At 34.2% G+C, this 13,538-nt stretch overlaps 1 protein-coding gene across 1 annotated transcript in view; it reads left to right on the forward strand.

The window, feature by feature from the left end:
- Positions 1–13,538, forward strand: part of LOC132758513 (uncharacterized) — a 64,691-nt gene that overhangs the window by 21,092 nt on the left and 30,061 nt on the right. Inside the window, exons 2-3 of the mRNA XM_060750194.1 lie at positions 6,963–7,269; positions 13,049–13,312. Of these exons, the coding sequence (XP_060606177.1) occupies positions 6,963–7,269; positions 13,049–13,312 (571 nt within the window). The remainder of the gene's footprint in view (positions 1–6,962; positions 7,270–13,048; positions 13,313–13,538) is intronic.

Here is a 13,538-nt window from a genome sequence, read left to right on the forward strand (position 1 = left end):
GTTCCGTGTCCTGTCGAATAGCACTTTGTCCCGGTGGCTTAACTTAAACAAATATACACTGATCTCGAGATGTGACCCATCCAAAACAAAAGATCGATTCTGTACTGTCTACAGAGTGTATAGATCCAAGACTGTGGATGTGGGGTCTCTACGTCACAATCTCCAGATGTGACCAATTCAAAGCAGAAAGATCGATTCTGTACTGTCTACAGAGTGTAGATCCAAGCCTGCGTCGCTACGTCACAATCTCCACTTTCGTACAAAAAAATAATGATGATGAAGTGATATGAAAATTACTTAAAGAAATAAGAATTATATAAAAAGAACATCTGCAGCAGACTTAATTATAAATGACTTTTACTGTATTAAACATGAACAAGAAAACTTATTTTAGTAAATATACATGAAACATATGCATGATACAATAACGTGCACTCAAGGCGTTGACGGCCTTCCATACATAACAACTATCAGTGATAATAAACAGATTACCAATATTCAAGTAATGAATTAAATACTAGAGTCATAAATCTACAGCAGACGAAAAATTAGAGAACGAAAAATTACTGTCAAAATGCAAAATAAAATTTCTATAAAACGAATTTGTAATAACTAATCACAGGTGCTAGTTGCATTGATTTGACCTAAAATGTGTTTGACCTTGTTATTTATACAATAAAATATCAATATATTAAAAAAAAAAAAATTAATTTTTTTTTTTCTTTGTTATATTATTATAGACAAGGTATGCAACATTCAGGTACGAAAATTATGGGTACGCCAGTTATCCGTGTTAAAATTTTTCACCCGGCGGTAATATCGTCGGATTTTTGCATGGAATCAATGCACAATATATTTTTCTATTACAATTTACTATTTACAGATCCCCAGTTAACCGCTAGTTAATGTTATAAAGCCCGAAAGTAAGAAATCACCCAGGTCCGAAAGATGAGACCGTCATGACATGTACATTGTAACCTGGTATTTACGCTTGAAATACATCAACAAAGAGATCAAACGGGTCGAACTCACATGCAAACAACTGGATTTTACATACTTTTAAATGGTTTTATCCTCCACGAGTGGCACTAAGTCCTATGTGCCCGTATTTTAAGAAAAATTCTACATGTATAAGAAATTCCTAAATCGGAAGTGTTCTCCCGCAACATGTGCTTGGTTCCCTGTTCCGCTCTTTGTCATTGTATGTGAAACGGAAGCCGGAGAATACTTCCGGTAGGAATTACCTTCTAAAAATATCGTCTACATGTAGGATATTTCTTTAAATACAGGCTCATGGGACTACGTTCGACTCGTGGAGCATCAAACCATTTAAAAGTATGTAAAATCCAGTTGTTTGCATGTGAGTTCGACCCGTTTGATCTCTTTGTTGATGTATTTCAAGCGTAAATACCAGGTTACAATTACATGTCATGACGGTCTCATCTTTCGGACCTGGGTGATTTCTTACTTTCGGGCTTTATAACATTAACTAGCGGTTAATTGGGGATCTGTAAATAGTAAATTGTAATAGAAAAATATATTGTGTATTGATTCCATGCAAAAATCCGACGATATTACCGCCGGGTGAAAAATTTTAACACAGATAACCGGCGTACCCATAATTTTCATACCTGAATGTTGCATACCTTGTCTATAATAATATAACAGTGAAAAAAAAAAAAAAAATTTAATTTTTTTTTTTTAATATATTTATATTTTATTGTATAAATAACAAGGTCAAACACATTTTAGGTCAAATCAATGCAACTAGCACCTGTGTAACTAATTTAACTGAATTACGATCTTCTGAAATAACAAAAAAATACTAAATAAAACAACAAGAAAAGAAAAATTTACTCTGCGCAAGCTTAAAATTTACACCACAAAAATAAATTGGTCTGTCATAATGACCTTGTGCGTCTTTACACGTCTATATGTGAGTCCAAAAGAAGATTTAAAATCGATCAATATATATGCATAGTTACCCTGAGTAGAAAGCATGAAACATAACTTTCACGATTTTCTTGCATTCTACAACTCATGTATAACAAAATATACAGGCCCGTAATATGAAATTTATTCAACATAAATAAATTTATACTTTATCACAAAAATCTAACTTTCTTATTACTGGACCGAATTTTATGAAAAATATGTCAAAATGCTTGGAATGATACCAAGAAATTTAAGCAAACAATAATAATACTGAAATAAGTTATTTCACTCGATAACTCTGAATTTTACAAAAACTGATGCAATAATTTACATTGGATTTAGTATAAACATAGGTTCGGCATGAAAATAGAATACTACAAAAATCAAAGTACTGAAAGCGCTTCTGAACATTTACGCATTATGTAAAAATCAAAGTACTGAAAGCACTTCTGATCATTTACGAAATGGTTTACTTTGTGACACCTTCTACCTCATTTAGATGTGATTTGACGCCTTTTCACCCCCACCCCTTTTTGAGCCCTCAAATAGTGACAAAATGCCCTATTTAGGCCCCAAACACTGTTTTTGTTTAAGAAATCTTGTTCAAAATAGTCATCACTTTTTCGGCGGCGCCCCTATCAAAAAGGTACATCAAGGCGTGCCAGAGGGACGATGTGCACCCTTCTGTTTGGGATTTTGAAGGAGGGCACTAGCCCCGCCCCCCTCGTCCCCAAGAAAATTCTAGACATGTGACAGGCTAAAAATGGCCTGAGGTCGATCTTAAGGTAACGTTTAAACCAAAGCTGAAAAGCTTTTACTCTATCTCAATCTATTCAGAAGTTGCAGCACTTTGAAATCAGTTTTGATGGAAACAAGAGCCAGTTGAACCGGGTGATGCTTCCTGAATAGGTTTTGGACGCAGTAAGGTACAATGTATACCTTTTGTAGTGTCAGAGTTATGTCACAGACAAAGTTTAAAGTATTAAAACAACCAAAATGATGCATGTGACACGTTGTCTCAATATGGTGATCATTTCTGTGAAATAGTTGTTAAATTCGACTTCAAATAACGAAATAATGGGCTGTCATGATACTGCTGCAAGGTCATGCTGTGACCTTGACCTTAAAGGTAGCGACCTAAATTTTGTGCTTGACACATCGTCTCAATATGGTGATCATTTCTGTGAAGTAGTTGTAAAATCCGACATCAAAAAAAGTTATGGGCTGGACACGATTTTGCTGCAAGGTCATGCTGTGACCTTGACCTTCAAGGTAGCGACTCAAATGTTGCGCGCGACATGTCGTCTCAATATGGTTTTCTTTTCTAAGAAATAGTTGTAAAATCCGACTTAAAATATCGAAGTTATGAGCCGGACACGATTTTGCTGCAAGGTCATACTGTGGCCTCGACCTTCAAGGTAGCGACCAAAATGTTGCGCGCGACACGTCGTCTCAAGATAAAGATCATTTCTGTGAAATAGTCGTAAAATCCGACTTGAAATAACGAAGTTATGGGCCGGACACGATTTTGCTGCAAGGTCATGCTGTGACCTTGACCTTCAAGGTAGCGACCCAAATATTGCGCCCACACGTCGTCTCAATATTGTGATAATTTTTCGGGGAGCATAAAAAAACAATGCAAAATAGTGATTTTTGGCAATTTTAAGACCTGCCCCGTTGCCATTGTAACAGGAAATTTAAAATTAAGGATGCTGGTACAATAGATATTCTCCAGTCAACATTTGTGTTAAGTTTCATCAGTACTGAAGCATTTGTCACAGTTTCATAGCAGCGTGAACTTGTAACAGGAGGCTTTTCAATGAAAAGGTCATTTTTCACAATATGCTCATGCGGTAGAAGGTTAAGGTCAGATATGAAAATTTAATTATATTGTGTACAAGAAAATAATGTTTACTAGGAGCATCTTTTACTTAAATATATTTCAACTGAAGTGTTTGACTTTGAAAAAAAATAATAAAAATTTTAGTCAATCCCAGATGAAAATATGCCAAAAGGTTTGGAAAATATTCAAAAAATCATAATTGTAATATAATCTTTTCTTTCATGACCTCAAATAAGTCTGCACCAAAAAATGAAAGAATTTGATTAAAATTTAATCGGTGATGAAAATAAGTCAAAGGAAGTGCAGTGTTTAATCAAAGGTCTGCAAGCTCTGTGGTATTTTCTGATATATGCAATCTAAATCGTACTGTATATCTGTATGTATTTTCCTGTTATAAGTTTATTTTTATAAACTATAATTCACCTTGCAGGGCAGCAACTACGTTTGGATTTTTTACTATAACAGTTTGATACATATAGAATTTTGCATAACTAGAGTTGCATCAAAAATAATTTATGTTCATTTTTTATGACAGCCACACTTTATCCTTTTTATCATTGCATATCGTGGCTACTTCCTTAAAAAAGTCACTTAAAAAAAGTTGCCTCGACTGGGATTAGAACCCCAGACCTCTCACACCCTAAACGAGCGCGTTACCCCTGCACCTCGGAGAAATGTAACGGAAACAGTCGGAATAAAATCAAATAATTCTATTTTTAGAATATCCATGCAGGGTTTATAATCCTGATAAATTTCGAGTTATTTTGTTCACGATATACCTGTTGTTTAACATTGAAGTAAATAATTTAGCGAAAATCTTCTCGCCAAAAACAGTCCGACATGTATATATTTCACTTCCGACAATCAGATTTATTTGTGTAGTAATACGCTCTGAGGTATTCGGTAATCGACATCGCTAAAAATAGCATTTTCATTGATTAAAATCATATTCATCCGCGTGCATTTATTGACAATCCTATAAGCCAACGCTACTTTTAAACTTTGAATGCGTTGTAATTTGTTTGATACTTGTAACAAAATAAAAATATTTCTTTCTTTTACATCGATAGTTTTAAGCTGTTTTGAGAACTACTTGTTGTTAGGTTTGTCGTGAAACTTCTGTGTCAGAGATTGAATGTCAGCATTGTATTTGCTGATCTGCGATCAGAAAATACAAAAAGTATTCTACCTTGCTTAATTTTGGAATTATCTCCCTTTATAATACTGGTACATGTACTTAAAAATGTATAATTTCTTAACAATCAATGATACTTGATTGAAACTTCATACATTCATGAAGAATAGTTAGAGGGATACTCAGTGGCCTTCATTTCTTACGGTAGTTTTGAATTATTTCCCTTTAAGGAGAAATAAAACGTATTAAACTTAACACAGTTATAATGATTAAGTATTATTTCCATAACTTTAACTTACTTTATTCTTTAATAATCTCCCTAAAATGTTTTACGAATCATGCTTGTCTTAAATATAAATTCCAAAGAGTCAATATTATCTTATTGAAACACCGCACAGTTATAGTAACTTTTGACAGGAACTACAATGCCAAATAACAATAATTCCATGTAACTTGAATTTTGAATTATTTCACTTTATGATTATCGTAATAAATAGAGGATAAATACACCTTTTCCATATATTTACATCAGCAGAAGTATGAGGATGCTTTTAAAGCCTGAGCCCAGAGGGTAAGGAATTTAATAAGTCTGAGCTCTTATTCCATGCTGATGTTTAAGTTTAAAAAGCTTTTTCATTATAGATATGTAGTATTTTATGTTCGGCAAAACTTTGGGTTTGGCACTTTATTGGCTTTCCTATTGGAAATTTTAGAACTTATTTTAAGGTTTTAGTTGATCAAATTCATTTTAGTTTAAATTACATTTTTGTGTCGCCTCTACGTATTAGTGACACCATATAGGGATCACTTCTACGTCACGTCGTCTGTACGTCCGTGTGTCCGTCCGTCCGCACTACCGAATAGGGATAGGGCCCATCTAACTGTAAAGCAAACAAAAGAGGACAATAGAATTCATTCAGTAAAATAGAATAAGGGGTCATGGTCCTCTGTTAAACAATAGAAAAAAACCCAATAGAAATGGCCCTTTATCCCTGTTCAGTCGGGCGTTCGTCGGTATGTCCGTACATCATAAGACTTTTCCAGACAACACTTCATAAACTACTGGTGAAATTCCATCCAAACTTTACAGGAATAATCAGTACCAAGTATAATTGTGTATATTGTCGGCATTTTCCAGTTCAATGATTTTTGGCCCAGTTATGGCCCTTTAATAATTTTTATTTCTAGGGTTTGTCAGGACTACTCCTCTTATACCATTAATGCAATTTCAATGAAACTTTACAGGTTTGGTTTGTAGCCCAAGTCTTTGTGCATATTGTACGATGTTCAATGATTTTTGGCCGAATTATGTACCGCCCTAATATGTTACCAGACACATGTACACAAAAGCTTGTCCGGACTACTTCTCAAAAACTACTGGTGCAATTTCATCCAAACTTAACAGGAATGATCAGTTCCAAGTCTAGTTGTGCATAATTTCAGCTTTAAAGGGTTCAATGAATTTTTATCAGAGTTGTGGGGATTTTAATTATTTTTATTTTTAAAGTTTGTCTGAACTACTCCTCTTATACCATTAATGCAATTTCGATGAATCTTTACATGATTTATCGGTAGGTCAAGTACTTGTGCGAAATACACAAGTTTTTTGTTTGAATGAGTTTTGACTGAGTTATTGCCATTGAATAAAAAAGACTTTTTGTGTTGCCAGCTACACTGAAGTTTGTTTTGACTACTCCTCAGAAACTACTGGTGCAATTTCATCAAAACCTAAGGGGAATGATCAATACCATGTCTGGTTATGCATCTCATCAACATTTTTTGGTTCATTGATTTTTTGTCAGAGTTTTTGCCCTTAATTTTAATTTTGAAATTGGTCCGGACTACTCCTATTATACCACTAATGCAATTTCAATGAAATTTTACAGGATTGATAGCTCAAATCCTTGTGTATATTACACAGGTTGTTAGGTTGAATGAGTTTTTGCCGAGTTATATCTAATATGAGGCGACACATGTCATTACTGATAACCCTTGCATTATGTAACTATAACCTGAATATTAATTAAAAATGTTTTTTTTTATTCACAGCTGGAAAGTTCTGTTGCAAGAAAGATACTGAGTGCCAACTTCAAAATGCTTAAAGAAGAGATTGATCATTTTCAAGTTGCAAAACATTTGAAAGAAAAGGGCATTGTAGATGAAGAATTTTATCAAACATTTAGAGAACTTAGAACAAGACGTGAAAAGGTTGAAGCACTACTTATTAAAGTGGATCTTTTGCTGTCAGAATCTAATGACTCGAATCCTTTCAAAGCATTTAAAGAGGCGCTAAATGAAAATCACGACAGCATTATAAATGCGTTACAGAAACAACCAAATTGTCCAGAAGTAAGATGTAAGTGTTCATATTTTAATAAATTGATTGTCAAATAATTGAAAATCCTAAAAAGGTGAAAATTGTGATTTAGTCATGCTTTTTTGAGAACATCTTAAGTATTGGAAATATAAGTTCTTGCTCATGGTTTGATTCACATGTTACTATAAGCCTAGAGTAGTCGTTGACTTCAAACCACTTGCCCATCACTGCTGTGGGTTCAAATCCTGCCAGGAACTTTGAAGTCTTAAATGTGAGGAAGATACTCAGGTAGCTTAAGTTAAATCAGTTATGCCACTCAGGCACCGACTTGCCCACTAGTAAAGCTGGACATTTACTATTGCAGTGCCAGTGTGCGTTTCAACCCATCAAATTTCTGTGTTTGATTTGTTTTTATGGTTTAACGGAGTTATGTCAATATACTAACTTTTCATTGTTCAATATAACTATATTCATAGGACAGAATATAATCTAGCGCAACTTTGTATTTAAGAAGTACAATTTTCTGTAATCTTGTCAGTTCTACTTTTCGAAGAAAAAAGGGGAGCTATTGTCATGGCCCTCTTATCGGTGTTGGCATTGGCGTCTGCATTGGTTAACCTTTTCATTAAGTTTAGGTGTTTAAATTCTAGTTTACATTTTGGATTATGCTTTTGAGATCGACTGAGCGATTTTTACCTGAGTACAAAGTGCTCAAGGTGAGTTTTTGTGACAATTTGTCCAGCTGCCGTCCGTGTCAGTGTGTCCGTCATCAATTTTTTTAACAAACGACTTGTTCTTAGAAACCACTAAGTCAAATTTGATGAAATTCGCCTGGGATTTTTCTAGCATAAAGCTGTACTTAAATTGTTCAAATGGGCTAGAATTAGATTTTTTAAATGAAATCTTTAAAATTCTTCTTCTCTGAAAGTGCAAGGTCAACAGCTTAGATATATTGTGTGCAGCATCATCTAATGAAATTCTACATAAATTATAGTCCTGGGATCAAAAATGCCCTCGCCCCGGGGTCATTGATTTTCCTAATATGTTTACATGTATAATAAAAGCTTAAAAATCAGGGAAACGGACAAAAACCCTCACAAATAAAAGCCCTCCCGTCCAAAAAAATGACAAGGCGGACAAAAGCCCTCCCGTGAAAATGACAGGGCGGACAAAAGCTCCCCGTGAAAATAACAGGGCGGACAAAAGCCCTCCCATGGAAATTACTGGGCGGACAAAAGCCCTCCCGTGAAATTAACAAGGCGAACAAAACCCTCCTGTAACAAAAATAAATATGTATGTTGAATACCTTTGTTTTTTTCAATCGCTCAACATATTAAAAAGCCTTGTTAAAACTCCAAGGACTACTGTTTAAGTCCAAATATCTTGGAAATACTTTGCAAAGATTATTTTATTGATTGCAGTTTCAAATACGAGTCACCTAAGCTTCAAAACCCGGCCACACAGCCCAAATATCGAAAAAAAACTGTAGAGGCTATTGTTTTGGTCCAGTTATCCTGCTGCTAGAAATTGGTCAAAAGGTTGTTAAGATAATTATTAGCTCAAGTTTGAATATGGGTCATCTGGGGTCCAAAACTACGTCACACAGCCAACATATAGGAATATATGTTAACACTCTAGAGGCTATTACTTTGATTCAAATATCCTTGAAATTGTTTAAAAGGTTGTTATGTCGATTTCTAGCTCAAGTTAAAATAAAGATCATCTGGAATAAATAAAAAGGTTATACAGCCCGAATATTGAAAAACCTCGTTACACTTTAGAGGCTTTTGTTTTGGTGCAAATTTCTGGAAATTGGTCAGAAATGTTTTGATGATTTCTAGCTCTAGTTTGAATATGGGTCATCAGTGACAAAAACTATCACAACTCAAATATTAAAAAAATACTTTGGGGACAACTGTTTCAGCCCAAATGTCCTTAAAATTGGTAAAAAAAACTGTTCTTGATGACTTCTAGCTTTCAAGTTCAAATATGGGTCATCTGCCGTCAAAAACTAGGTCACACAGTCCAATGGCAAAACCTTGTTAACACTCTAGAGGCTATTGCTTGAGTCCACATATCCTATGAAATTGATCATAAGGGTTGTTACGATGATTTCTAAGGCATATGTGGTCATAAAGTTTGTCATACAGCCCAGATATAGAAAAAACATTTTAACACTTTAGAGGCTCCTGATTTGGTCTAAATATCCTGGAAATCGGTCACGAAGATTGTTTTGATGATTCCTAGCTCAAGTTAGAACTTTGTTCATTAATGGTCAAAATCAAAGGTCAAACAGCCATTTTAGCCCCACTTATTTTGAAAAAAACAAACAAAGGTATTTTTACAGTTATGTCGGCGTTGCCGTTCCCGTTCCTGTTGACTTCTGCAAACTTGTACCTTGATCATAACTTTTTAAGTTCTTGGTGTATTATCTTCATACTTGGCCACAACAACCCTTGGGACAAGACCTTTCAGTAGACCACATTAACCTTGACCTTCATCCATAAATGACTTTGACCTTCAAGGTCAAAAGTCCAAATTTTGCTTGTTCTTGCTATTATTGGCTGCAACTTTGTTATTTTTGAATGGATTGTCTTCAAACTTGAACATAATAATCTTCAAGGATATCCCTTAAAAATAACCAGACAGACCATGACCTTTACTCATTAATGACCTTGACTTTGAAGGTCAATTTATTGAAATTTTCATTTTTTTGGCTATTATTGGCTGTAACTTTGTTATTTTTGAATGGATTGTCTTTAAACTTGAACATAATAATCTTCAAGGATAACCCTTAAAAATGACCAGACAGACCTTGACATTCACTCATCAATGACCTTGACTTTGAAGGTCAAATTATTGAAATTTTCATTGTTTTGGTTGTAACTGGCTGTAACTTTGCTATTATTGAAGGGATCAACTTCATAATATAGTAGAACATTCTTAAGGACAAGACCTTGTTGTTTATCAAACACTTGGGCTCTTAAATGACCTTGACCTTGAAGGTTAAATTACTGAATTTTCTCAGATTTGTGCATTAAATGACAATATATATTTATTGGTGTGTGTGTGTATATATATATATATATATATATATATATATATATATATATATATATATATAGATATCTATCATCATCATCAACATCAACAACAACAACAACCTATTTATGGAATGCATTGCGTGTATCTATTTATAGAATGCATTGCATGTATCTATTTATAGAATGCATTGCGTGTATCTATTTATAGAATGCATTGCGTGTATCTATTTATAGAATGCATTGCGTGTATCTATTTATAGAATGCATTGCGTGTATCTATTTATAGAATGCATTGCGTGTATCTATTTATAGAATGCATTGCGTGTATCTATTTATAGAATGCATTGCGTGTTTCTATTTATAGAATGCATTACGTGTTTCTATTTATATATACAAAATATATAGACAAAACTAATGTGACAAGACAGACCGATTAAATTTATAAAAAGGAAACGTTAAGATTTGTTCAAACATTTCTTTGTTTGCTTTTAGAAAAAGTAAAAAGTCGAGCGTTGCCCCCGCCCGGCGGTGGCTCTTTTTTGTGTGTAGTTATGGGACAGTCCTAAACTAAAATGCCAAGGTGCTAGAAATTTATTTTTATAATTTTGCTTATACAGCCTTTATTATACCCCCGAAACGAAGTTTGGGGGGGGGGTATATAGAAGTCACCCGGTGGTCGTTTGGTCGGTCGGTCCAGCGGTCCGTTGCATTTTCCTTGTCCGGAACATAACTTGAAGAGTAATGGTTGGAATTCAATATAACTTCATACAATGGTCATGGACATTGAGAGGAAGTGCAGTGCACAAGAACCATACCTCCATCTTGACTACTTACATAGTTATTGCTCTCTGTTACTTTTCCTTGTCCGGAGCATAACTTGAAAACTTCTGGTTGGAATTTAAAACAACTTCATAAAATTGTCAAGGACAATAAGGGGAAGTGCAGTACACAAGAACCATAACTCTATTTAAAGTAATTACAGAGTTATTGACCTTTGTTACTTTTCTATTGCTTTCTTTTGTCCGGACCATAACTTGAAGACTAATAGTTGGAATTCAATTTAACTTCATACAATGGTCAAGCACATTGAGAGGAAGTGCAGTGCACAAAAACCGTAACTCCATCTTGACTAATTACAGAGTTGTAGCCCTTTGTTACTTTTCCTTGTCAGGAGCATAAATTGAAAACTACTTGTTGGAATTCAAAACAATTTCATACAATGGACAAACATAATAAGGGGAAGTGCAGTGCACAAGAACCATAACTCCATCTTGACTAATTACAGAGTTATTGCTCTTTGTTACTTTTCCATTGCCTTTTTTGTCCAGAGCATAACTTGAAGACTAATGGTTGGAATTCAATATAACTTCCTACAATGGTTAAGCACATTAAGAGGAAGTGCAGTGCACAAGAACCATAACTTTATTTTGACAAATTACAGAGTTATTGCCCTTTGTTACTTTTGCTTGTACGGTGCATAACTTAAAACATACTGGTTGGATTTCAAAACAACCTCATACAATGGTCAAGCACAATAGGAGGAAGTGCAGTGCACAATAACTATAAGTCTGTCCAGAGTAATTTTAGAGTTATTGTCCTTTGTTACTTTTCCATTGCTTTTTTTCTTGTCCATAGCATATCTTGAAAACTGGTAGTTCGAATTCAATACTATTTTATACAATGGTCAAGTATATTGAGAGGAAGCGCAGTGCACAGAAACTATAACTCTTTCTCGACTCATTTAAATGTTTTTGCACTTTATTACTTTTTATTGTCCAGTGCATAACTTGAAAATTAATGGTTGGAATTCAATGAAACTTTATACAATGGTCAAGGGCAGTGAGATGAAGTGCAGTGCACAAGAACCATAACTCTACTTAGACTAATTACAGTTATTGCCCTTTGTTACTTTTTTGTCCAGTGCATAACTTGAAAACTAGTAGTTGGAATTCAATACAACTTCATACAATGGTCAAGCATAATGAGAGGAAGTGCAATGTTCAATAACCATAACTCCACCTTCAGTATTTATAGAGTTATTGCCCTTTGTTCCTTTTCCTTGTCTTTCTTGACTTATTACAGAGTAATTCAATAAAACTTCATCAATGGCCAACCACGTTGAAAAGAAATGCAACATACAAGAACCACAACTATCTTAAATTGCCCACAACCATTACTTTTACAAGGTATTCTGTTACTAGTAACATCCTCGTTTCCGAAGCAGTCTTGCGGGGGTATTAATCACATTAAGTGATAGTTCTAGTTTATTTACTGGTGTTTCTTATTAAGTAGGTAAATATTTTAGTTGGCACTATTATTGTGTGAAGAGAAATGGAAATTTGGGTCAGGGTCAATGTATTCAGAGTGATAAAGCTCAAATTGGCTCATGAAACCTTTATTTATTGACTGATGTCTTTCATGTTTTGTAGGTAGATACGAGGTGTTGTCCTTTAACTTGGGTGGAGTTAGGGATTACTGGTACTGGAATCCATGTCACTGATGAAAAACATTAGTGGTTATTTACACTTTTTCTATTATAGCCTTTGTTGACTAATGTACATGAAATACATTGACAAATGTGCAGATTCGCAAAGCATAGACTGCTTTCAGCCGTATCCTTGTTTGAACTGTCCTGCACTTAGAAGTTGAGTGCACTCTCCATAAATAGAAAAACATACATGTACCTTTGTATTATCTATATGTTCAGTTTCTGTCCAAGTAATATAATATTAAAAGCTTAGTAACTATTGAATTATTATATTTTCCAAAAATAGGCACATCATTGGAACAAGTTCAATTATGCGGATTTTTTGAAAAGGCAAAGGACAAAATAATAGCAACAATGGAACCAAGGCAATTCATAGATGATCTTGTTTCAGTCCATGCTATTGATCTGCAACAGTATGAGCTCATTACAAAGAAAGAGAGCAGAAAAGAGAGAGCAACAGAGCTATACAACATTGCTGCTCAAAATTTCAAACTTATAAAGCAGCTATTTGAATTTTACAAAGAACTGTCTTCGGAGTACAAGAAAGAGTGTAAGGCTTTCATATTACAAATGAAAAAAGATGGTTTTAGATAGAATACAAACCTTTTTAATATTTACATAAGTTTGATAAAAATTTAAACTCATCAGGCACAAAGTGTAGCAATTAGATAACCCACAGTTTGATGTTTGTGACTTAATCTGTTACTGGAAAAATATCAGTGACACTTGACAGTAAACTCTATCAAAGTTCTTTTAATCTTTTCAACACAAGCTTA

This window comes from Ruditapes philippinarum, unplaced genomic scaffold (genome assembly GCF_026571515.1).
Source record: "Ruditapes philippinarum isolate M1 unplaced genomic scaffold, ASM2657151v2 ctg1414_1_1_1_1, whole genome shotgun sequence".
NCBI lineage: Eukaryota > Metazoa > Mollusca > Bivalvia > Venerida > Veneridae > Ruditapes > Ruditapes philippinarum.